The sequence below is a fragment of the Xiphophorus hellerii genome, chromosome 10, assembly GCF_003331165.1.
Source record: "Xiphophorus hellerii strain 12219 chromosome 10, Xiphophorus_hellerii-4.1, whole genome shotgun sequence".
NCBI classification, from domain to species: Eukaryota; Metazoa; Chordata; class Actinopteri; order Cyprinodontiformes; family Poeciliidae; genus Xiphophorus; species Xiphophorus hellerii.
This window is the reverse complement of record NC_045681.1, coordinates 22969473-22996698: the sequence shown is the minus strand read 5'-3', so window position 1 is coordinate 22996698 and position 27226 is coordinate 22969473. Positions and strand designations below refer to the sequence as shown.

At 39.1% G+C, this 27226-nt stretch overlaps 1 protein-coding gene across 1 annotated transcript; it reads right to left on the bottom strand.

The window, feature by feature from the left end:
* Positions 1–1488: 1488 nt before the first annotated feature.
* Positions 1489–21922, bottom strand: top2a (DNA topoisomerase II alpha). The gene is made up of 35 exons (XM_032574933.1): positions 21785–21922; positions 20267–20413; positions 20043–20133; positions 19879–19942; positions 19647–19792; positions 19071–19168; positions 18770–18982; positions 17261–17434; positions 16961–17062; positions 15076–15213; positions 14856–14994; positions 14615–14772; positions 13816–13941; positions 13291–13401; positions 12325–12430; positions 12083–12192; positions 11903–11995; positions 11709–11823; positions 11498–11619; positions 10871–11019; positions 10549–10780; positions 9956–10090; positions 9651–9851; positions 9365–9560; positions 8465–8556; positions 8230–8376; positions 7467–7550; positions 7190–7393; positions 6979–7096; positions 3284–3448; positions 2877–3057; positions 2723–2778; positions 2526–2642; positions 2024–2259; positions 1489–1907 (listed from the first exon to the last, which is right to left on the bottom strand). The coding sequence occupies exons 1-35, from the start codon at positions 21800–21802 to the stop codon at positions 1758–1760; spliced, it is 4734 nt and encodes a 1577-aa protein (XP_032430824.1). The 5' UTR covers positions 21803–21922; the 3' UTR covers positions 1489–1757.
* Between the last annotated feature and the right edge of the window lie 5304 nt (positions 21923–27226).

Genomic DNA, 27226 nt, shown 5'->3' with positions numbered 1-27226 from the left:
TGTTAGGCTGAAGGTCTTTCTTTACACAACTTCAACGGAAACATTTATTGCATCAAAAGCCACGTGATGGACAGCCAAGTATTACTACCGGTGGAAAAGACGAAGACAACGACAGGAAGTCGGAGGAAGATCTTGGCGCCGCATTTTTTAATGAATTATCGCACAAACTTACTCACGTGACATTTTAACTTCATTTGTTATTTAATGGAAACATCGCAATTGCAAAATTGTTTTTTGTTTTTTTTTTGACACTAGCAGAATGTCAACAAAGTTTTGCTCACATTTGTAATGGAAACGCAGCAACTGGTGCAAAGAGATGACTGTAGCTTAAGAGGTATTAAAATCAAAATCAATTACATGATACAATGAGATGACAATTTATTACCAACTGTCCCAATAAACTGAAATTACCTGTATTGTGTTATAGCTGGGAAATCTATTAATTTCATACATGTAAATCTTTATATGTAATCGGATTCTTATTGATCTGAATTTTTATATCTGCACATAAATTTGATGGATTACTTTTGATATTTGTTGTGAATTTACATCGGAAGTTAACTGGGAAAAAAAAAAATCTACATAATGCTGTAATAATAGGAATGACATACACCGAATAAAGATGTTTTTTCTTACTGAAACTAAAGAAGACCAAAATTCTTGTTTTGGGTCAGTTAGAATTGCAAAAATTATCTGTTTGCTAAATGTCAGAAAACTTAGAGAGAACATTTTTGATTTTTTGTTTTGTATGTTTTTCTTTAAATTCAGAAGTTTGCATATATTACCTGAAAACTGTTAAGATTTTGGTTAAAAAAAAAAAAAATCTCTGAAAAACTTTTTCTGACGTATCAAATAGACCCAACTGTGGTCATTCTAATGGTCCTAAAACAAGAGAAGGTTGGTCTGATTTACCGTGTTTTTATTTATTATTTAATCAGGCACTCAGGAAACCTCTGCAGTTGTTTTGAGCCAACTAGCTGATTAGGGAGAGATACAATTACGGTAATTGTCATTATTGAACCTCTTCTCAATATTTTAATTTGGGTTTTCATAATCTGTCAGTCAGTCAACAAAACTACAAGAAAGCTTGAATTATTTTGTGTAAGGAACATATATAGAAGCTTCTCTTTCTGAAATAATTGGCAGAAAATATTGAATTATTTTATATTCAAATTGAAGTGTATTCCCACATCCAGATTTAATTTTTCCATACATGAAAATGTACAATTTTCACTCTTCCCCAGAGTGCATAAAAGCCCTGGGAATTAGATCATGTTATACATGTTTGACATTTTTCAGTTTGGAAATATCAACATATTTTCCCCTGAAGGGTTTCATCCCGTCAGAATCTCACAATACCAAAGCCTCGCTCTCATCAAAGGTTTCATTTTCCTGTAATTGGTTTCTAACTGTTTGTGACTTAAGCCCCGCCCCCTCTCACTGCTGGGAACCAGATTTGCAGCTCAAACAGAAAGTCCTCACACATAATTTCAAAACTCAGAACAAACTTTATTTTAGAACAATTATGAGTAACCACTAAAATATTTACAAGACACAACAGCATACATCGGAAAACAGTCAAAAAACAATTTTCGTAACTTCAAAACTAGAAGTTTTGCTGAAAACAGATCTATAAAAACTTTAACTCTTTATAAACTACACTCAGCGATGAGTTCTGAGAGTTTCTCAAGCAGTGAGCAAAAGCATGAAATGTTTACCTAAGCCGTGTGTTTTATCAAAATAAGTCTAAAAGATGTTTAAAAGTCTTCATCAGAGTCTGAGTCCATGTTGTAGGTGACGGGTTTCCGAGCACGTGAGGGTTTATCCCGAGGTGCCATGGCAACGAGAGCCTCTTCCTCTTGGTCTGAAATCTGGAAGATGTCATCTTCCATCCACTTCTTCGATTTCTACAAAAAGTATTATTACAGTTTTATTTAAAAGTATTTATTTTTAGTAGTATTTTTTTTTTTTTTGCAATAATGAATTGACGTAGAAATCAAGCGCTTTTGGGTAAGAGACCAACCTTTACGCCGGCCTGCGATTTAGCCTTGAGACGCGACATGAGGTCGTCTGAGCTGCTGTCCGACTCGTCGCTGATCATCTGCTTCCTCTTCACGGCGGCTTTGCTTTGCTTTTTTGCTGGAACGGTCCCTTCGTCCTCCGAGTCGCTGGAGCCAAACGTGGGGATTTTTTTGGGAGCGGTCTTGGAGGAAGCTTTGGGTTTGGAGAGAGCATCTAGAATAGAAGGCTGCTTTTCATCTGGGGGAGGAAGGGAAAAAGGAATCGTGACGTTTAAACTGATCAACGGATGAGGATTCAATTTCCGAATTTAAACCAACAGTTTACTGCATAAAATCCCAGTTAAAAAAAAAAAAAAGAAAAAAAAAATTTGGTGGTTGTAATGTGACAAAATGTAAACAAGTTAAGTAGGTGGCAATAAGGAATGCAAACAATACTCATTAATCAATAACATGTATCTGCAGTGACATAATAGTGGGATGTATAAACTGCGTTCTCTGCTGTACCTGATGCCTTCTTCTTGGTGGCAGTGGGTTTCTTGGCTGGAGCTTTTTTGGCTGCCGTCTCTTTGGGTTTCCGTTGAGCTGGAGGTTTGGATGTTGGCGCCGCATCATCAGAGGAAACTGAAACCCAACCAGGATGAAACGATTCACCTTCACATCTTTAGCTCAACACCAGCCAAAAGTAGCTGACAAGTTCTTACCAGGTGTCTTGGTTTCTGTCTTTTTAACCGTCATTTTGCTCTTTATTGTCTTTTTCCTAAACATAAAAAAAAAAGAAAAAAAGACAGGACTGCAGGTGAGATAACGGGCAGTTATTGGCTAAAACTTTCACGCACAGTTTTAGCCGGTTCTTACGCTGGCTCTGGAGCTTTGGGAGGGGGCGGAGGGGAGTCGACGTCGCTGTCCGACATAGTGCTGGGCGCCAGGGCGAAGCTTGAATCCTCGTCACTGATAACAGCTTTCCTCTTTGGGGAACTCTTCTTTCCCCAGTCATCAAATTCATCTTCGCTGTCCGACAGGCTGTACTTCACCGAGGCTGGAGCGTTACGTAACAGAGGAGGGGGAGAGTTTAGAAACACACTCATTTACAGGAATATTCTAAATAAACAAGATTTAGAAATGACCGTTGAGGAAAGGAACAGTCTCTGCTGCAGGCAGCTGGAGATAAGAGTGAACACTGACCACATTCTTGGGGCGATTGGGATCTAGATAAGCTAAGCTCTCAGTGAGGGATGCTGGGAAACATAATGAAGCAGATTCACCTTTAGTTCTGCGTTCTATGCGCTCCCTGGGGGCCGCAGCTTCCTCTGCCTCCATGTCACTTCCTGACATGTCTTCAGGCTCATCATCCGACCGCGAATTCTTCTTCGGCTTCTTGGCAACGGGCTTGAACTGGAGAGTGGTCTGCTTACCAACCTTTGATGTGGCTGGAAGAAGATTTGTTTTACATTTTAATAAACGCATGACAGTATTTAGATATAGATGTAGTTAAAAGAAAACCGTTTTAGTTCTTAGATGCCTCTTGGGACCAAACAGGCAAGTGTTGCATCACATATCCCTACGCCAGAAGTAATGTGATCAATCATTTTCTGGTGTTCTCAGTTTTTGTTTGCGTATGAAAGCGTATTCATAGTGAGCCATTTAAAGTCTTGTTACTTTTTACCTTTGGAAATGTTTGCTGTTAGATTTTGGTCAGGAAACATTTACAGAATATTTCTGATGTTGAACTGTGGTCCACACAGGTAATATGTAGGTTCAGTTTTTGGTTCAAGTTGAGCAAGTTGTTGTGATGTAACGACATAAGAACCGACTAAACGATGGTTCCTTAAGCTAACTAGTTCTGTTGGCTCAGAATGACCCTTCAAGCACAACTGTAGCTTTGAATGGTTTTTGCGTAACCGTCCTGTTCTGTAACAGCGAAGAGTAAAAGTTCTCATCACAGTAAGGAGCTGATAGGAACCAGCTTTAATGAGGCCTGTTGTGCAAGTCTATTTAAAGTATGCCTCAATAAAAAGGATCAAACCAGGCATTATAATTGGATGACAACATGTCACAGCTACCGGCTTTACCTGCAAATAAACACAAAGGGCTCAAGACAAAGTGATCGACAGAACAGGTCTGATGACGCGTTTCCTCAAGAAACAGACATCTGTTAGTGTTCCTGGTCTAGATGTGCAAGAAGCCTTAAAATAAACCTAAAACCTGGAAAAAAAAGAGAAAATCGAGCTTTGAATTTCTTCAGTAGGAAGTGGGGTGAAAACAAACAAATAAAAACACCCCAAATAAATCCTTTAAAGGGCAGTACTTTGTTATAATCCATGTAATTTTATTGCATGGTTTCTATGACAATAAAGTTTATTATTATTGTTGTGTTTTCCAGGTACCATTTTACAGCAGAATTAAGTAGCTGTGTTATAACCTCAGGTGTCATAAAACAAATGCTGCATAAGTCAAATATGACAAAAGAAATTTGCGTTCGTAACTTAACACGTCGAAATTGGGCCTCTGTCTCTTTAAGACTCTGCCTTCAGGAAATCATCACAACATGGCTCCTCCATCAACCCTGTAATGTTTTTACCAGCATTGCTCTGAGAAGCAGCTCCTATAATGAGCTCAGCAGATGTGCAGTTCCACCAGATGTTTGCTAATTGCTGCTGGCTAGTCTGAAGGAGCTGAGTGGGGGAGTCACAGAGAAGGGTTGCTATGTGAGGCAGAAGCTTGAAAACTGCAGCTCTGAGGAGGAAGTTCACCTCGAAGGCAGAACTAGGTCCACTCAGGGGTTTGAACAGTTAAGTAGTTGCCATGGAGATGAAAAGATTTCTCAAACATGCATGACAGAATCAAGGCACCTCTCTAGGTATGAGTTTTGGACGAGGGAATGACATTGTAAGCAAAGATAAGTCGATTTTACATAATACTGACCAATTTCTCTTCACCGTAAACAGATGACATCGTATTTCCAACTGGTTGCTGATAAACCTTACTGGAACCGTGAGCTTTGATCCAATTAATATAAACGTGTGCATGTTGCTGATTTCATTGGAAGTTCAGCTGCAATTCAAACTTGGCACCCAGAATCCATCCAGGGCAACCAGATTTCAGCTGTCTGATCAACACGCAAACACACACACACACACACACCCACTTCACAGAGAGACAATCGACACGACATAAACAAAAGTTCCTGGAGCACTGCAGACACTTTAAATCATCTGAGCTTTGTTATTATTCTACAGATCAACATAGCTGAGATTCATCAGAGTAGCTTGTCGAGTTCATTTTCTTTAGAAGCTTTATTTTCTAACTTCATACATGAAGAGAACAGTTTTCAGTGCATCGTGAGTGTGTTCATGTTGCTTGGAGACAATCGGGTCACTCAGGATGCCTCCAACATTCAGACCCGTTAGTGGCAGGTCTGAATGGGGCTGACGGGTTTCATCAGCACCTGATTCTACTGAGCAGAGTGTTTCTCAGGTCAGACACTGAAGGATCATATTTCACCAGTTCCACAACACTTACGGGTTTGTTGTTATATCACAAGATGAAAGAGAGGAGTAACATTTGTGGGTCGACTTCAACTCATTTATTCCTTTAAATACAAAAACCCCACTCCCCATCATGATGGATGCTGTTTTTTTTCTCCTAAATGCTTTGGGAACTTTGTTGAAGCATGAAACTGTCATAAAGGACAATGCAGCCACAATTACCATGGAAGTTGTTATTTCTAAACATGTCTGATTAACTTATAAACAGAAGGTTGGAGTTCTCAGAGACGTGTGTATCTATGGTTACAGTATAAAAAAGAAAAATCAACAAAATCATTTGTTTGCTCTCAACACCAAATGTTTGGGAACTTTACAGATGATCCTGGTATTTTTTTTCTCTCTGGTTTCACCATTTAGAAAACACTGAATACGGTTAAAATGAGAACTAGCACGCATTGGGTTGAAATCGACTTGTGATATATATCAAATCTGTTTCGATGTTTTATTGCACAGCGTTAAATTGCATGTATGTGTTGCATATATATTGATAAACAGGATGCGAAAATAGATGAACCATAGATCATCAGGGTTGATCGGCTCCATATGTTCAATCGGGTCAAAATGTCAAATTTCCTGTCAATTAAAGGAGTCAAAACTAAGACTTTGCATCATGTTCAGCCTTTTATGAATTCAAGAAATCTTTTCCATTTCACGATAATATATATCGTGACCCATATCACAACATATACTGTTGATCTATTGTCCAGCTACAGTTTTGATGAATTCAATATGCGCGCAAATATCAATAAAGATTTTTCTTTAAGTTGAAATTAAACATACTTCTTTGATAAAGTAAACTAATATATGTTTAAGTACATGGTCAAAATTGGAAGCAACACGTGGGACCTCAAAGAAAGCTGGTTCAGTGCATCCCTGCTAGTAAAGTGAACAGAGTTCTCCTCACTGTTAGAACTGTAAATATCTTTTATCCCATAGATACTCAAAATGTACTTTAAGGACTGTGAGATTCTTTGTATTATTCTGAGAGCTGTCTGCAGGAAACTGATAAGCGTGCCTAATTGTAAGCAGATACCAGCCACTCTGGAGACAAAACTAAGAACTGCTCTTAGTAAAACACCCAAACACTAAAGGATCAAAGGTTGTGACCCAGAGACACAGGGACTGCTTTGAAGTCCTCACATGTGCTAAGACAGGAGGTTTCATTGTATAGAAAGATTTATGACTGTGTGTTAGCAGCTGGGTTTTGTTTTTTCACCTCTTTTATCAGCTGCTGGCCAAAGGAAATTAGGGCATCATGATGCAAATGAAGGAGGAGAAGCAAGAGAGGATTCTCAGAGAGAGTTTGGAGACTGTGAAACTCAGACCCTCCTCTCTGCTCTCCTCGCGAGTAAAATCCAATTCATTTGTCTTTCTTCTTTTGTCTATTTTAAGGTTGTAAACCTGACACTCACCTTTCTGTTTGGGCTCTGGTTTGGCTTTCTTGGCCAGCCGTGAAGCCAAGCCCATTTCCTCTGGCTCCACGTTCTCACCCTCCTCATCAAATTCCATCTGCATCACCACGTCTTCAGTCTATCGCCAAGACGAAGGAAGAACGAAATGAGTTGGACTCCAACAGCTGTAATAACCACCAGACCATGTAGCAGCAGTCCAGCAGTGGCTAACCTTGACTTTCCTGCCTCTCCTGCCCTCTCCTTTCTTCAGGTCGGCCTTCCTGTTGGCTTCGGCCTTCATGGTGCTGGTGACGCGAGGAATGACCCGCCGGCCCTGCGGCGTGGGCAGCGTCTCCTTCTTCACCTTCACAGCTTTGCCTTTGCCGGCCCCCTTCACTGGGATGCCGTCGCTCTCCTTTTCTTTGGCCTCAATGCGCTAAACAACGAGTAAAACCAGAGTTACTAAAGCAAACTGAAAACTATTCATGTGAAGGAGCAGGCAGAAATACCTCCAGCTCCTCTGAGAACGCAGCCAGGTCCTCCCTCCACAGGTCTTCTGGACTCTTTTTCTTCAGGGTGTTCAGCTCAGTCATCTGTGTGAGACACAATCTAAACTTAACTAAACCAACCAATACAGTTTCAGTCAGTTTTTACAGGATTCCATCATGAAGATCAGAGTTTTACCTTTTTTTAAAAATTCATTTAAAACAGGGACAATGTGCTGAAAACACTTTGTTTTGCGCCAGATTTAGCTGAAGCTAGATTCCATTTGCAGTCCCTTAGCAGGTGAGTAATAAAACAGCTGAATATCATAAAGCATATATTGAAACCGATGTACAATCACTTTACAATGTCATAAGATTATAACAATATAAATAGGTTTGTCACTATAAATTTTGTTGGATGATAAATTGTCCCAGCGGTTACTGCAATAAACTATAACATTGTTGTTTCGAGAGCATTTTCAAGTAATTTAATGGTAATGGAAGAATTCATTCTCAAAGATCAGTAAACTTTAAACTCTAAGAAACATTTAACACTGGAACTGGAAGGCATTTTAAATATCCAAAATAATTAAACAAAGACAACAGAAATAAATAAAATGAATGAGATCTCTGTAAACAAAACTGTCCTTCAAAAAACGGCTATTGAGTCCAAATATGTTTACCATGATACACTGCACACTGACTGCCTGTAAAGTGCAAACAGCAAATGGTCCAAGAACCCAGCCGTGTGGGACACCCATGTTAATCAGCTTAGTAATATAGTCACCTTAGCATCCCTCTGCCGGCACAGCTCCTCCTTCTTCTCCTTGGTGAGGAACCACATGGGCATGCCCAGCAGGTAGTTGTAGTCGGGTCCGCTGTCATCCTCTTTTTCTGCTCCTTCCTCCTCTTCATCCTCTAACTCCTCCTCATTCTAAAAAAAAAAGAACCCAAATGGAATAAAAGTACAGGTTTGTCGGTCCTGTTGCTTCAGCTAAATATTTCTTTAGAAAGAGTCCTACCTTTTCCTGAGCCTGTTTCCAAGCTTTAACTGGGTCCGAGTCGTAGCCCATTTTCTGAAGCATGCGAATCAGTTCCTTTTTAGGCTTGTTTTCTACAAGATGAGAGGGAATCAGAATGAGTTTAGGGTTCACCAGCTGAAATGTAAAATGTTTTGAGACCATTATGAATGGAATTTAATACCTGTGCCACGACAGAAATGTACAAAAGAAAATCACAAATAAATAAATAGCATGGGTTGGCAACAGAAGTGAACCAATGGGAAAACGAACATCGTCCAGGCAACTGACAATAAATTTGCACTTTCCCCATAATGAATGAAAAAAAGCTAGGTAGCTATCAATCAGGGGTATATTAGCAGCTAGTTACTGTTAGCTGAAACTGCCTTGAGTCACAGAAGGCAATGATGTCTGCGCGCTATTCAAAGTTTTGCGTAACGTTAAAGTTCCACAAGAAAGAAAACTACATTAGAATGAGACTACATAGTTCTGCCACAACACAATTTAAGACCTGTGATTTATTAATTGAAGGTCAGGTTGTTCACTGAATTTAAGACATTTTAAGGCCCTTAATATTAGGTACATGAATTCAAGACATTTTAAGAATGTCACCCTGAAGTTATAAGATTTACTAATAACCTGCTAAAACTTTTGATTTACTGTTAACTGAAATACAAAACAATTAAAACCTTGCATCTCTGTTTTTAGTCATTTGTTTTCTTGTAAAAATAAATTGCATTGATCATCCTTCACATCTGTTTGAACTTCCACTGCTACAAAGTAAGAATTCATATTTAAAAGCCAGATGTTTTTGATGAGAGAATAACATTATGCCACTGTGTAAAGCTCAAAAGTAAATTTTTACATAATGCTGCCCCTTTAAATATCAAACTTGCAACTTACCAATGACCAAGGTGCCCTGAATTTTCTCCAGGATGAAACGGGCTTGGTTTGACAGTTTGGCGCTTTCTGCGCCGAGCATCCCGACCAACCAGTCCTTCCTCAGGACATAGTACTTCATCCTCAATTCAAAAAAGTCTTTGAGGATATCCTGAACAGACTCGTACTTCTTCAAGCTGCCCACATGGTCAAACAGAACCTAAAATGCGTGATATACGCAAAATTTTGTTAAATATTTGTATTTGTAGTCATGTGTTGTGGGTGCGTGACCCTAAGCTGCAGCCGTTACCATGGAGTTGCAGGTGAGCGGGCTCTGCAGCTTGAAGACTTTGTGGAGGCCGGCAGCCTCCGCCTCCCTCAGCTTCTCCTCAGACATCTTGATGACGAAGCGGACCGTGGTGTCGGTGTGATAGTCCTTGTAGTCGGTGATCAGAGGAGGAACCTTCTCTGTTCCGTTCAACATCGGCTCCAGAACATTCTCTTTGAAGGCCTAACACATGACGCACAAAGTTCAGTAAAACAAACTCGCCGTTCCGAGGAAAGAACGCTTCCACTAAGCGGGTCTTTAACGCGTCCGGGCTTAAAACGACTGACCTGGGTCCAGGTTTTGACGGGCAACTCAGAGATCTCAATGGTGGTGGAATCAATGATGGCCACCTCTCCGCTGTTCATGTACTGGTTATCCATCACCTGCTCAATCGTGCCTCTGAAGTTCTTGTAGTTTGGAAGCTAGGGGAGAGAAAAGACAATTAATCCATCGGTTTTGAACTCTAGATGTGACATTTAAAGATGCGAGTCCTTCAGTGTCCAGCAATTCCATTTGATTCTGAAATGATTTTCAATTCAGAAACCAATTTTTCTATTCAAAAACGGTCTAGAGATTTTGCTTAAATTACGTTACTGACAAGGAAAAGACAATTTAAACACAAAACATTTATTTAAAACAATTCTATAAGTTTCCATATGGTAACAAATTCCATCAATTTATATATATAAAAAGGGATTTTGTATAAAATTCTGTAACTTAAATTACCGGTGTTAGGTTAGCTTAACTTTTTCTTGAATAAAAAGCATTAAAGAATTATTCAAAATTCGAAATTCCAGGACTAGGAGTTGCGATTTTCTACAGAATAGATTTTTTTTCTGCATCTCTGGTGACATTGCAGACCCCCACTCCCTCTTCTCACCATGGGCAATGGTTCCTGGCCGTTGAGCATCCGGTGGATGTTGCTGATGATCTCGCGGATGTCGTAGTTGGGGATCTTGCTGGCCCAGCCGGTCCCGATACCTTCAGAACCATTAATCAGCACGGTGGGGATGATGGGAATGTACCACTCGGGCTCAACGCGCTGATTATCGTCGTAGTTGTACTTGAGCAGGTTGTCGTCCACTGCTGGGAAAACGAGGCGAGCCAAGGGGCTAAAAGCAGAAAAAAGGCCAGAAGTTAGCGTCACGTTGTAAATAACCAGCAGCGTCTTCGACTTGGAGCCGATGAAAGCGTGTTGGGACCTGAGCATGGTGAAGATGTATCGAGGGCTGGCTGAGTCCTTGCCGCCGTGCAGCCTGGTTCCAAACTGTCCCAGAGGCTGCAGCAGGTTCATGTTGTTGCTTCCCACAAAGTTCTGGGCTAAACCGACGATCGTCATCATCAGAGATACCTGGAAATTAAGAATGAACTTTTAATGAAAATCAGAACTGATCGCGATGTAAAGCAGGTCAAATAAAAATCTATTTCAAGCTGAAAATTACGAGTTAATAACTACGACCAATGACCTTTTTTAAAGCCTTATTCTTTAACCCAAATAACATTTGATAATGGACGTCAGGGCGATATGGCTTAAAAATAAAAATTGCAGATTTATTTACATACTAGATCCCATTTTAATCTATTTTCTTCTCCTCACTTTCTTTTATGAAAATCAAAATTACAAACGACAAAATAACTGAAAAAAAATTAGCTTGGCCCTAATATTCAAACTTCAAATAAATGTTCAAACTTTTGTTAAACAAGATGTCGACCGTCACTCTGAACTATGGAAACCCAACATTCCATATTTTCCAAAAATGAAATAATAAACCTAAAATGTGATTAATTGGTAAAATGGATTTATTGTAATCTGATTTAGAGTCTCTCACCTCCCCATGATGGTACGCTGACATCTCAGCCACTGAGCCGGCCAGCTGGGCGACCTTCACCTCCCGCTTATCATTCCTCTTAAAGCAGCAGTACAACACCTTCCTCTGTCCTGGTTTCAACCCTTTAACATGCAAAACACCAAGCATGTTACATCAACCTACTGGACTGAAGTCAGGTTTGTTTTTAAAGCACAGAAATAATTCCATTTACCATCCACCAAGCAAGGAATGGACCTCTCATTGTCAGAGTTGGAGAAAAGAACGAGCTCCTTGTTGACAAAGTCATTGTAGGACAAGGACTTTGTTGACTGGCCGTACAGGTAGTCCTGGAAACCAGGTAGAGGTGTGATGTTTCATTTTAAATGTCTATAAAGCAGTAAGTTTATTAAACCATTGGGCCTTTACCTCTGGAAGGTTGTGCTCCTTGCGCTGGCGCCTGTCATTCATGAAGTTGGTGAGCCATTCTTTCCTCTCATCCACCTTCTTCTTGCTAAAGGCCTATTAAACAATGCCAGACCATCAAATATGAGACAAACTATTAGTTATGTCTGTCAGCATGTCAAAGACAGATTAGGAAGCTCTTACAAGGGTGATAGCGTCGTCATCAGCAGGGCCAGAGTACTTAAAAGGGATACGATGTCTCTGCATATCCAAGAAGTACTCCTTGGCTTCCTGTGATGTGCTAGTTCCCAAACCTGGAGGGATTGTGCAGCACAACAGAAGTTATAGAAATAACACAGAGTCAACAGCCAGAAGCTGTATTCTTGACAATAACTGCACTGCTTACTTGTCTGTGTTCTACTACCACACAGGGGTTTGGAACAAACCTTTGTAGTATTTGACTTTCCAGGATCTGTGGTTAGGTTGGTTCTCCTTCCATGCGTTGAATTCAGGGATGCTGTAGAAGGACAGCTGGCTTTTCTTGAGAGACACCTAAAGGAATGGAAAAATGATTTTGTTCAGGGAAACTGGACAAAAGCAGAAAATGGACTAAAAATTTTTTTTTACTAAAAAATTGCATCCTATACCGTTTTTGACACTAGGGGGCAGTGCTGCTATAAATATGGTGGGCCTTATGAAATCATTGTTCCATGTGGTTTGATAAACTCCACTGAAACTCAAAATTGTGAACTTCAGCTGTAAGTTATTCAACTTAAAACAACTAAAACTGGAAAAATTACATTGCGTGTGGGTCTGTAACTAGTGATCAATTTAGTCATTTATTATTTTGACAACTAATTGGATACAAAAATGGGAACATTAGTCAGATATTTCATTTAGGCACCTTATTTAAAAAAAACAAGAAAATCTTTTTATTGCCTAAAATTCAACAAGAGCATTCCTTAGTGAGTGCTAGATCATTTGTACAGCTAAAAAAATATTTCTTACAACATGTGAAAAGCTCAGCCTTCTGTTGGACTTGACATCAATATAGCATAGGGCTTATCTGTTGACAGATTAATAACTGAACAGCAAAAGTGGTTAATAGGAGATTTTTATTTATTTATTTATTTTTACAGAATTTGAACCAGGTGAAGCTAAAACTGTCATTTGATGAGTTCTGGGTAAAAGGCATTTACAGACAGTTTTTTCTGTTAAATGCAAAACATATTTACATGTTTTTGTACAGTTTTTGCTTAATTACTACTCTGAATATGTCATATTTTCAGCCATTTTTGTAGTCTGTGTACTCCAACTAACAATTAATCAATTGCTAAATACGTTGAGAATTATTTTTGATAATTGATGCATCACGATTAATCGCTTTAAACCAAAATCTTGAGTCCATTTACCTTGATGATGGGTGTGATGAACTCTTCCAGAAAGTTATGGCGAAGCAGCGACGGCCAGTTGTGATGGATGAAGTTGATCAACAAGCCCTTAATGTGGGATCCATCTTGATCCTGTCCAAACAACAAATGCAATTCAGTCACATTGTAAAGATATGTGGAAACTGATGTCAAAGGTTCTGCATAACTTTTCACAGCTCTTAAATTCTACAGAGTCCTCTTAATGTTGGTGTAAACATGCATTATGGGTAATCTGACCAAAGCTCTCTGTGATTATAATGCGTCTACACGTGTGTTGCTGTTTCTATTGGGTATCAGTTGGCAGTTCATAGCTTACACCAGACAGACACCACAGTAAATACAGGACGGACAAAGGGAATGACGGACAGATGCATTAAAGAATAGATGGACAAATACAAAGGTAAATGAATGAAAAGATTTTTTTACTTCAGATATTTATTATGCTGACAAGGGCCAGGGAATAAAGTCTGGACATAAAAAAAGAAAAAGAATAAGAAGCTAGGTCACCTGATCTGTCATGATCATGATCTTCCCGTAACGCAGCGTCTTCAGGGATTCTGGGTCACTGTAGTTTTTCTTGTACTGAAGACCGAGGATCTTGATGACATTGTTGATTTCAGCATTTTCCATAATCTGAGGATGAAGACGACAAAAAAGTCATCCTCAGTTCTCCATGCTAGACTTGGTTTTTCTGATGAGACCAGTCAATGTGTTCAAGCTTTGAATGCCACAAACGTAATTCACCAAAAACCTTTAAAGGGGCAGCGTTATGCGCTTTCCAGGCACATAGTTAATTGATTATGCTATAAAATGGCACTAGGTTACCTTCAGTTGTTATAAAAATGCTATACATCAAAAACAACTTTGTAATTTAAACGCCTTGAAATTGGACGTCTGTCTCTTTAAAAACTCCCGCGTTCCACCTACAGGAAGTCATCACAGCAGCACTCCTCTATCAACCCCTTAAAGTCTTTAACCAGCGTTGCACTGAGAAGCAGCTCCTATAATGAGCTCAGCAGATGCTCAGTTCCACCAGGTGTTTGCTAATTGCTGCTGGCTAGTCTGAAGGAGCTGAGTGGGGGAGTTGAAGGAGAGAGAAGCTCAAAAACATGGAAACTGCAGCTCTGCCTTGAAGGAGGCGCTAGGTCCACCCAGCCGTTTTTCACAGCCGAGTGGTTGCCATGGGAGATTAAAGGTATGTTTTTGATGGGGGATGCAAAGCTGAAAAGAAAAGTGGACTTTACATAACACTGCCCCTTTGACTCTCTACCACCTCTGGTCTGAACTTCCTGCTGTGGAGCGCCACCTGTTTGTGAGAAGCCTCCCGGACGTTGAGCATCTTTCCCCGGAGGGGGAACACACCGTAGCGGTCCCGTCCCACCACTCCCAGCCCAGACACAGCCAGCGTCTTGGCTGAGTCTCCCTCAGTAAGGATCAGCGTGCAGCCGATGGAGTTTTTCCCACCTGTCAGAACACAGTTAACACCGAATGGCTGCAGTCTCTGTTTTTTTGGTTTTTTTTAAGATAACAGAGGTGAGAGACATTACCTGCATCGTTGGCGTCGTCCAGTTTTGGGACTCCTTTGATCTTGGTGTGCTTCACCGCTGAGCATTTCTTGTTGAGCTGAGACTGAGCTTTGAACTTCACCCAGTTCATGATGCTTTCCACGATCCCACATCCTGTGGCCTAAGAGAATGAGCGGACAAGGAGCGTTTAGAGACAGACGGATATCCGAGTTCTACACAAACCGCTTTGTTAACCCAGCACCTGTTTTATGAACTTGTCACCCAGTGGACAAGTGGAGCCAAACTTCTTCTGCTGTAGAGTCATATTCTCTTTCGTCTGAGAGTCAAAGGTGGGGTTTTCGATCAGGCAGTTGACAAACAGCCACATGTGGTTTTTCACCTGGAAAGTCAAAGATATGTAGGAAATGAGGCTGCAGCTTATGATAATTTTAGCAACTGATAGCCATAAATTATTCTGATAATTAAGCAGATAAAATTGGCACAATCAAATTCGCGATCAACTACATGAGCTTATGATATACAAAGTTAGAAATACAGAAAAAAATAATAATTCAATTCCTCTTTTTTTAAATAAACATTTTATTGCCTAAAATAAAACAGCATTTGTTTATTGTGCATTTGCAACTAAAAAATATATATATTTCTAACAACACAGGGTTGGAATACATGGCTAAAAAATAGATCCATATACAAGCATTTCACTTCAGTTTATATTTATAATTATTGATTAGTTTTTTATTTTAAATATCTGGAATACTGCCAAACTGATGACATGCCTCTTCCTGGTTTATCCATTCTTTAAAAATTATTTTTAAGCAGTTGTGAGGCAGGATGGCAAAACCTTAAATTGCTGCTGCAGAAAGTCACTCAACAGGTTGTTGCTAGGTAACCAAAGTGTGAGTCAGTTGATGCCACCAGCCTTGCATAGCAGGCCGAGAGAGGTTGAGCTGCTAAAGCCTTTCCTCTGCCTACATCCCCCAGAATGCTGTGTGGGTCTTGATTGGAGTTTAGCAACAATATTGGAAATTTTATCAGATGTATCATCTATTGATATTGATCATGTGTCTATAGCGATGTATATTGTTAGTAGGGCTGAAACGATTCCTCGAGCGATTCGAGTACCTCAATTATTAAAATTCCTCGAGGAACAATTATCTACCTTGAAGCTTCGTTAAGTTATGTTTTATTATTTAATGCACCGTGTTCCGGCTGGGTTATTATTAGCGCTGTGCAGAATTCTCACTTCCGCCTGAGTTGTTGACGAAGCTAAGTGTTAGAGCATAACGTCCAGTTTTCACATTCGGCCTGGAAAGATTTTATTGATTGATGATAATGTCCGGGTTTTTGTCATTTTTCGGGGGACCAATAAGCATCTTTAAAATGACGGGAGCGATGCCTGGAGTACGGCAGCTTTTCTCCTCCTGGAGCTGCTGGTTCAGAGCAAACAGCGGGGTGCAGCGCTGCAGGTGTATTTATACAGGTGAGCCGATAGACTGAACACTGCGGGCGGCTGCGCATTAGATGATTAACGCAAGTGTAGCTTTACGGATGAACCGGAAAATTTTTTTCATATCATCCCAGTCTCAACATAGCTGGTAGATGTTTCTGTGTGTGACGAACGAAGGTGTTCAATCCCGTCGCCAACATGAACACAAAAACTATAAATTAGCATTTCTTCATTAGTATATTTGTGAGCCTGCCTTTTTATTATTAAATTGAATATAACTCCAGATTCTTTTTTTTTCTTCTTTTTTTTCTCCGAAGAGTTTTTGTGGCGCTAGTGGCTCGTATTTTTGTGACAGTAGGCAGACAGGAAGGAGGGTGAGGAGAGGGGGGGAAGACATGCGGCAAAGGTTGTCGGGACCGGGAGTCGAACCCACAATTACTCGATTAATCGTAAGAATAATCGATACTCGATTACTAAAATATTTGTTTACAACAGCCCTAATTGCTACTGATTTATTGTCCAGCCCTTCATCAACATGTATAATTTTATACATAGAAAAGGAGGAGGAGAAACAGGAAGGACTGGATTTAAAGTACTAGGTAAACTTTGAAACAATGTGAGCCCACGGAAAACATTTTTACAAGAAAAATATTAGAACAGAAAATGTAAACTGAAATACCTGGAAAGGCTTGACAGTCACGCCGGCTTTGTTCTTCTTCTTCACCACTTCAATGAGCTTTCCAACCACCTGGTCACCCACATAGTCTACATGTCTGCCTCCCTGAGAGCCAAAGGAAACATTCAGCACATCTTATCAACACAAGAAACGTTTTCGGTCAGAAATGACAGAGTTCTGGAGAGCAGCCAATTCTGAACTTAGTTACCAAAATACAGCCAGTCAGTTCAGCTATACATTCTTACGAATAAAACAACGAATCTCAAGAATCTTGACGATGAAGTTATGAATATGAGGGAATACCTTTGTGGTAGCAATGCTGTTGACGAAGCTGACTTGCTGGAAGCCTTTCTCGCTCATGGTGAGGCAGACCTCCCAGCGCTCATTGACCACCTCATGGACCACAGAGAGGGGACTGCCCAGCTCGTCCACCTTGTCCTTCACATACATGTCCACATAGCTTCGAAAACCTGACACCTGGAGTGGAACAGCAGGATTCAGCTTGTAGCACAAATACGACATACTTGTCTAGTTTAAAAGCTTTGATCTAAGGGCATCTAGAGGCCAAAGATGGTGGTGAGACAGATTTATTTTTTAAAATGATTTTGTATTTATCCTTCAGCTACTGGCAAAGATTCGAGATACATTGCCTCGTATCAAAGATAATGGGCACTATCTGATATTAAAGGAATATACAAAGGAATGTGTTTAGAAGAAATTCAACTCTAACTATAACTCAAGGTTTTCTTTTTTCCTCCCTGTTCAGACTTTAAAAACGATCTAATCAAATCCAATATTCTAGAACACGGGTCAGAAACCTCAATAACTCAGAGCCATGTTTGCCTTCTTTCCAGCTCAACAGAATTTGTTTAGAGACACAAAAGCAACATGACTCATCGATGAGAAAAAGCTCTTTTCTATAAGACCCAGGAAATTTGTTCAGATTTTTAAACAATTTATTTTTGGGGTTTATTACTGTGATGGAATATTAGGACCATACTAAGAAAAATGTAAATTACAAGAATAAGGACATCAAATCACACGACGTCGTACGAGAATAAAGTCGAAATTCTAGAAGAAAAAGTCAAAACAAGACTTTGCAGGATTTTGACTTTATTCTCACATAACTTTATTCTCTTGATATTGTGACTGTATTTTTGTTATTTTATTTTATTAGCGTGGTCCTAATAGTAAGTGGTATATTACATTTTGTTTTGGAATTTAACAAACAGTTTTGTCTATGAGGTGTTCAATTTTTGTAAACTTTTGAACCTCAGTGCAAAAAAACCCAAAAAACAAACAACCTATTGACAAAAAAAAAAGAAAGAAAAGTTTGTCATAAAATAAATATTTCTTACACTATTAAGATTATTCTTTGGGAAAATCTTATGAATATGTTGCACAAAAACACACCAGAAAAACTGCTGAAGCTAGCATTCATAGCATGATTACCTGTACACTTTAAAATATTGTTTAATTCTTTAGTAGTTTTGGTCAAAGTTATTAAGAGGAACAAAGTAATTCTAGAGTTAAGACTCTGTAGGAAGCCTGCAGCTACATACAGTATTAAAGATTAGCCATATACCAGGAAATCTACAAAACAAGAAGAAATGTTGATTTCGTTTTAACCTCATGATACTACAGTGTTTTTACGTCAGTTAGCCTAAGTTAAAGTTGGCTTTTGAGGAGACAGTCCACAGGAAGATGCACAAAAGCTACATGTTTTTAAATTCAAGTCAAAATCATCCTAAATTATGACCTGAAACTAGTCAAATAAAAACACCCTGCAGGGGGGAACCTGAAGGGACTTACAGGCAGCCTCTTGCTGTTGAGGAACACTTTGACTCCCTTGGAGGAGCCAGCGATGTCGTACGCTCTCCTGGTCATCAGAGCCACCGTGTCTTTGTCCAGGATGCTCATCTTAAACTTGGCCAGGTCCGGCCTGAAGGTGATGCAAGTGTACTCCTCTCCTTCAAAAGGTTTGATGCTGGTGTCTCCCGCTCTGCCCATGTTGTCGTACCAGGTCTGTGTTAACAGAGTACTGATGTTAAACTGAATTTTCTCCTTTTAGAAAACAATAAAACAGATAAATATAACTCGTAGCTCCTCCCACCTGCTTGAACACCTTCTTGGACTCCTTACAAGCAGTCTCCACGGTGAACTTTGTACTGAAGATATTGCAAAGTTTGGCACCGTATCCGTTGCGGCCACCTACATGAAAACAAGGAGGAAATTATTTTCCAGCATTCCTGTTTTTCCAAAGCCTTTATGTTGGAAATAAATCAATGAATTGCATAATAAATTAAAACGAGTCAGATAATTTCCATGTGTGTTTCTCTCTCTTTCTACCAAATCATGGATGACACAAGTCTTCAGTTTGGTGATTTGGTCTCAACTAGTTCAGTTTTTTTAAGGAAAATTTTATGTACAGATTTGAGTATTTCTTTGATGTGTCATTTTAGGTGTTTCGTTTATTCATTTTGGAAATTTAAAACATCTTACAGTTCCAGTGTTACATGTGCATTACAAATTAAAGTTGCGTACCTGCATCATTATGCCATCATATCATTTGAAAATGGTCTCAAAACAATAATATTATTTAACGCGATACCTTCTGGGACAACTCATCAACCAGCAAAATTTGCTGGCCTAATAAAAAAAACAATAAACGCAACACAATCAGCCTCACCGGTGACCTTCTTCTCGTCGTCGTCATAATTACTGGACGTGAGGAGCTGCCCGAAGATGAGCGCAGGCACGTAGACCTTCTCCACCTTGTGCTCCACCACAGGGATCCCCTTCCCGTTATTCCACACGCTGATGGTGTTGTTCTCCCTTCAAACAAATGCACATGTTACCGTCCAACTTCTCTGTGACGAACTATGAGCTGCAGTGTGAACTGACGAGCAGAGATGACTCACACGTCGATGTTGACTCGGATGCAGGACATGCTCTTATCCCTTTGCTTATTGTCGGCTGCATTTACTAAAAAGAAAAATACAACTTTTAATAAAAGAAAAGGGAACAAAACACGGGATGATTGACGTTGCTCTTCTTTTTAAAATCGTACATGCTAATCACTCACCGAGTATCTCATCAAAAATCTTGTAGAGCCCGGGAACAAACGTCACGTCGCGGCAGTTCAGTCCTACGCCCTCGTCATACACCCACATTTGCTGGGGAAAGATGCCAATTAGCGATTACAGCAATGCGCACGCACACACTCCATTGGGCGCTCCCAATCAACCTCCTGCAGCGGCAAAAGTGACAACACACAAAATCTTGGAAAACAGTGAAGTGATTTCTTACTTGGCTGACAGGCTCTACAGAGCCTATGTAGGTGTCTGGCCTGAGCAGAATGTGCTCCAGCTGCGTCTTCTTCTGGTAGATCCTCTCCACCGACAGTCGCTTCGGATCCTTCTTTGTCTTTTCCATCGGGTTATTTTCCAAAAAGGCCTGCAGGACACACCATAAAGTTTGTCTAAGTTGATTATATCCCCACGATTAATAGCTCTATGCAATCAACTCCAAATCATACTTGATTCAATCTGATTGGCTTCCTTAGACAATTTTTTTTCTTTTCTCTGTCTGGCAGAACTGATATTTTGCTTCAACCCTATGTGTTTTGTAACTTTAAAATGAATAGCTAATATATACAGTACAGACCAAAAGTTTGGACACACCTTCTAATTCAATGGGTTTTCTTTATTTTCATGACTATTTATAAGGCAAGAAATCCCACTTATTAACCTGACAGGGCACACCTATGAAGTGAAAACCATTTCAGGTGACTACCTCTTGAAGCTCATCAAGAAAATGCAGAGTGTGTGCAAAGCAGTAATCACAGCAAAAGGTTGCTACTTTGAAGAAACTAGAATATAAGGGGTATTTTCAGTTGTTTTACACTTTTTTGTTTAGTGCGTATTTCCACATGTGTTATTCATAGTTTTGATGCCTTCAGTGTGAATCTACAATGTCAATAGTCATGAAAATAAAGGAAACTCATTGAATTAAAAGGTGTGTCTAAACTTTTGGTCTGCACTGTATATATAAATAAAAGAAAATATTTACTTATCAATTTATCTTATTAAACTGAATTACCGTAGATCATAAGTAGAAATGAACTAGAATGCAATATAATGTGACTGGACTGTTTACATGTGTTTGTACCCGGAATCTGTCTTGCAAAGTGCAATTTAACAGCGCTTATTGTGGATTACTTGCGTCATTTAATGTTTTGTGCTGAAAAATGCAGGTTTACTCGTTTTTGTTAAACTGTCGTATCCCTTTTGTTGTCCTGTTCTGTGTTGTGCATTTCTTTCAAAAGCTGTGATGCATCGAAAAGTTGCAAAATGGTAGAATTATTAATTTCATAAAAACGAGTCAAGGACATTTATCTTGCTAACCCTAACGCAATATATTTGTCTGCTCTTTACATTTCTAAGTCTAACAACTTTCATAACAGTAAATTAATATGTTAATGCCACTAACAGAAATGTATGCGTAGCTAATTTTATCCAATCGGTATAAAATTAGCACGGTTAGCTAAATAAATAAATACTTGTTTGCATAATTTTCAATAGGAACGAAATGATGTCTTGTAATTTTGTGCATGTTATATGCTTGGACACAAGCTATAGGAACAATAAAATTACCTGTTTTTTGCCACTACCCTCCATGCTTTGTATTTGTAGCTTTTTAGTTTGCGAGCTAAAGTCTTGCTAAGGTCGTTAACAATTGCACACGTTGCTAGGTCGCTAACTGTAACCACTCAAAAGCAGTTACACAAGTAAAAGTCACAAGTAGAACATGTGACATTAACGTTACCTTGAGTGGTTGAGCCATTCTTCTGGTGCCTTGTGCTTGCAACAATGTAAATAAAATACGGCTAAACCTGGAGAAGTAACTTTTAAACTACAGAAACTCCGAACTAAACCCTGACTAAAAATTCGAATTTTGAGCAAACAGCTCCCGCTCGCTACTTTGACCAATTAGACGAGAGAACATTGCGACGACCCAGACTTTTTTCCTCCAATGAGGGACACAAACCAAACGCCAACCAATAGTTGGCAGAAAAAGTAAAATTAACCCGCCTCTTTGATATTCATAAGCCAATCAACATGCGTCGTGGTATTTCTGTTTCCGTTCAACACTTTCAGTAATATTTTCTTCAGTGCTACGAAACTGGTAGTTTTTATTACAAACAACAGCTACATTATTGTAAACAACGGTTTGCTATATGTCAAAAATAAGAAGTAAAAGGGTTTACAAAATGTGGCTCTGGAGCCTCAAGTGTCTCTTTGGACTTTTCACAATGGCTCTTTAATAACTTTAGCAAAAAATGATGAAGAACTAAATAATATTTATAAATGAATGTAATAAGTAAAAATTTTGGTAGTTTTTTTCCCCCGTGGAGTAATAGTATTGAATTTCCACAACTGAGTGACAGTAAAAGTACCTGTATTATTTTTTTATCTACTTTTACTGCCAGAGTAGGAAACCAGGTGTTTTTTCAAGAAGTTTACAAGCTTCCCATAGGAGAAAATTTTGCAAGATACTTTTTCCATTACTTTAAAACTTGAAAATAGAAATAATATGATGATTCTTTAAAAACTGACTTTAAATTCCCTATTTATCAGAAAATATAAGCTGCCTTTTTCAAAAAGTAAAGGAACATTTGTAGCTCCAAAGAAATTTGACATAGAGGCGCTAAGCGTAAAACGGCTCTCTGGATTCTAACGGCTGCAGACTCCTGTTCAGTCATATGTTTAGAATTTACTGAACTTGAAAAACACCAAAAGATTTCTCCATTATTTCAATTGCAGCTTATTTAATTGCAATGATGTTTAAAGTGTATCCCTAATGTTTTATTATTACCTTTAAACCTTTTTCACATACTGTGACATGTACTTTTGGGGATTTTATGTGACAGATTTGCACAAACAAGACTCTAATTGTTGAGTGCTTGATGACTACAAATGTATTAAGCAGATAATACAACTATATCCCAAACTTCGACTGTTTCAAAGTTTAACAAGAGGGCAGAGGCTCTGCAGCAGCTGCAGAAATCAACAGCTGAGGTGGAAGGATATGGAGAAAGGATAACTGTTAGTGGTGCTCTCCATAAATCTGTACTTTATGGACAGAAAAAAAAACATTATTGGAGTAAAGTAAAAAAAAAAGAAAAGAAAATCTAGTTTTGTAGTTTGCCAAAAATATTTTGTACATGTGGAAGAAAGTAACACTTATCAAATAGCAAAATGAAACTTGTTTTGGCCTATGTGTTGTTGAAAACAAGCAGTAGAAATTACCTTGAAAACGCAAAATTTTCATGGTGAAACACAGTAGTGGCAGCATCATGCTGTGTGGAAGCTTTCCTTTAGCAGGAACAGGAAACTGGCCATGGTTGATAAAAAAATTAAAAAAATATCAGGCCAACATTAAATACTGAAAAAAATTCAAGGCTGGGTGAAGGTTGACCGTACAACAAGTTGATCAATCTAAACATGCAACCACAGTCATGATACAACAACTCATGTCAAAACATAAAAAATACAGGTATAGAAAACTTAAGGATTACAAAAAGATTTAGATATTTCTGAAGATATTTTCTTCATTTTAATGAAAAACTCATCCACAGACAGCGTTCTTTTTCCTGAAGAAACATTCCTTCTTTTTTCTTGGCCAAAGTTTTGATTTTTTGCTTCATTCATCACAATCCTCTTTGACTGGGACTTCCTCCCTGATTTCCTCCATTTATTCAGTCACACACACACACGCCCACATGCATACACACCATAAGCACACATGACAGCAGTCTGAACGTTGTTTGCCGGTTAATGGCCTTATTTCCCCAGAGATGCACTGATGTATTTCAGTGATAGCCTTTAGCTAACGTGTTGCTCATCACACACAGCTTCACTCTGCTAAGGTAACGCGTCTGAGAAGTCAGTCTCTCTGAAAGGAAGCGAGAAATCTATTCAGGATCCAAGCTAATGAGGATCTTTATATTTCCCTGACCTGCAGTTTTGAGTCAGTTGAGTCTTTTCTCTGTTGCCCACCCGGCTGACCTCGGCACAATAACAGGGCGGGATGGAAATGCTGTCGGCCAGCAGGAACGTATGCACACAGGTGCATCCATAGCGCACGTAAACACACAAGTACACAACACTTTTTGATTCACAACACCTGGTATCTTCAAACGCAAAAACGATTTATGTTGTTACAAAAGAACGTGTCGGCTGTCATCATCCTCTCTATTCAGTAAAAAAACAGGATGTTTTTACTCCTCCATCCCTGCAAATAGGTACTTCACCGCCAAAATGTGATATTGTGCAGATTTTGCAAGCAAAGTGGAGAGCCAACATGACAAGGGTGGATTAATAATTACCTTGAATGCGCTGCGTGGTACGAAATTATATCAACTCAGCAATTAAATCAGATTTTGATTGCCTCCTCTCATGTGATTAGATGCTGTTTGTTTCGAACATTGCTTTCCGTAGCAGCTGGAGTCGTTTGCTGAAGTGCTCAACCTTCCTTTCAGAGAAATGGGAAACATATGGATGGAAAGTCAAAGTTAGTGCAAAAACACTGGTAAGCCCCCTTTTTAGTCCTAAATGTTACCGTACATATGAGGAGGTGATACACAAATAATCTTCAAAGTACACAAGGCATGCACTTTGTTTCTTCAAGACTTTCAATGCTTTCCTCAGAAATAAAAGATGTTGGCAAGAAGACAGACAAAAAGATACAGTATATGCTCAATTTAAATAGTGGAGGATTAGGCTATATAAAACAGTAAGTAGAATGTTATTTATTCATCATTTAAGCTATATTAAAATGTATAAAGCAGCAACATCTGATGGCAACAAGGCAACAGATGTTGCCAGAGAAATTAGTGTGATCAGCAATGTCTAGCCACCAGCTGTGTTCTGTCTCCAAGGTAACCAGCAGTGGTGCTGATTGATGAGTGGTGGTTCTCTTGACTACCTCAAATAATTTGAACTTTTAGCTGATATACAGTATGTGCCGCCGGTTACAGAATATGTCTTGAAAACATCAACATAATTTCTCGTGGAAAAAAAAAATTCTAATTGGATCTGTTTGTGTGAAATTCACACCTGATGTTGGCAGCAACCTGAGTAAAAAGCAAATACAAATTGATTCATAAATTATATGAAGTAGCGTGGAATAACTTAGTACTTATGACTTAATCCAGTGAGTCTAAAATCTGCCACTTCATCATCAGGAACCTGTGTACAGGACATCATATAGGTAGTTATTTGCTACTTTACTAAAAGTATCTGTTCTTACGAAATGAATCTCATCACAGTTGATTTTAATTCCAGTGGATAATTTTTTCTTAGCTGCAGCTGGGCCGTTACTCCACCATCTCTGGAATCCACTCACACAGCCCTCCTTTTGCCATGTGCAAGTGGGCAGTTTGAATACTAAGTACTCAGCATCCAAAAATAGTCACCCAGCAGAGTAGATGGACGTCCTCTCAGCCCGACCTGCTTTCCTGCTTATTTATTGATGGCTCCGTGTTTTCTGCTGCCTGATGAAGCCTGAATGTTGGGGAAGTGAAGCAGACAGAAACTTCATGTGTCACAGATCTGTTGACGGCTACTTGAAAGATCAATATTTCTGAGTTTTTTCTTGAAAATGTTCCAACTTTTCAAACTTAGAAATTGTACTTACTTTTCTGGCAAATTTCTGACAATAATCTAAACAAAATCTGAGTTTTTTGTTTGAAACGTACTCCTCTTTTTTTTTTCTTTTCCAAATCTACAATGGCCCGTCGTACAAACAGGATCACTGTCCTGTTAGAACACCCAACGAGGTCCAACTTTCAAAAGTTCGAAGCTAGTCTTTCGTCTTAATCATGCCATCAACCTTCTACAACACACCAACCTTTCTGGCACCAGAACAGGCCCACAACGTGATGCTATGCTCAACAGTTGGCCCAGTGTTATTTGGTTTGCCAACCTGATCTTTACTTTTTCAAACATATTTATCATTGTGGCTAAATTGTTCAATCTGAAATCTTTTCTCAATAAAGTGTTTAGGCTTTTCTGTGGACAGTTGCTAAGTGGGCTCAGGTTTGAAGGTGTCCAGGCTGCAGTAGGAGTCAGTCTTTGGGTCAGTATCCTCTCAGTGACGGGGTCTGGTAGTTTCTCTGTGGAAGAAGGGAAGAAGTGTTTCAGCATTTTCAAGTTTATGTCAGGCTTGAGACTAACAAACAATAATTCATCTTAGAGGGATAGCTTGAATCAGAGAGTTGAAACTTGGACATGTAACACATCATAATACATTACAGATAAATGGATAAATTTATATTCCTACCACTGGGTTTTTATTGGGGGTATGATTGAAGTCCGTCCCAATAAATTATTATTAGTTGTACGTAGAGTGTTGCCAGACCAAGTTCTAAAAGCACTGCCACAAACTTTTCAGTCTGACTGTGAAAGTTTGACCCTGATCTTTAATCATGAGAGGAACCGAGCAGAGGAGGATAACAACGCAACTCTCAACTCTTAAAGGTTTTAGGGCAAAGCGCTGAGCACATCTTCATTTTTGATTTTCTCATCGACTTTCAATTTGCAGTGAGGAGAAGCACACAGTGGTCTGTGAGAAACTGTAAGGAGAGTTGCATAAATGTCAGCTTCCAAGGATGAATGCAGCTCTGAGTGGTCAATGAAACAAAGCAGTGTTATATAGTTAAATGGAGTCCATTAGGTAGTTTTTAAAACACACATTTATAAAACTGCAGATAGTCCAGGCAAAAATTTTTTTATTTTTTAACAGAAAAAGGAAGGAAGGCTTTCATCTTAACAAGGCAAACTAGATTAAGCTAGCAAGCTAAGCTAACTTACACTCTTGCATTGGTACAAAGCTACATTTTGTGATTAACAACAGTTTCTCAAGAATATCTTGCAGAATGATGAATTAGCATGGGTTTAGCTTGAATATTCATTTGACATCACAGTGTTTGAGTGTATTTTTTTTCCAGGCAACAACCTTGTCTCCATGTGGGTGTTAGAAAATACACAGGAAGTACTGTAGGGCGTGATGCGCGTACAGAAGACCAAGACAGGAACTTGGAATATGTCACCAAACTCCACATCTTTACAGCAGTAAGGCATTATAAAAAAAACAACATTCTTTTAGCTTCCTTTTGGTTCATGTTTACTCTGCTCAGCAGTGCCCTTGGAAGTCCACAACGTGACCTTTAGGGTGAACACCCCTTCCTGGCTGTCATTGTGAACT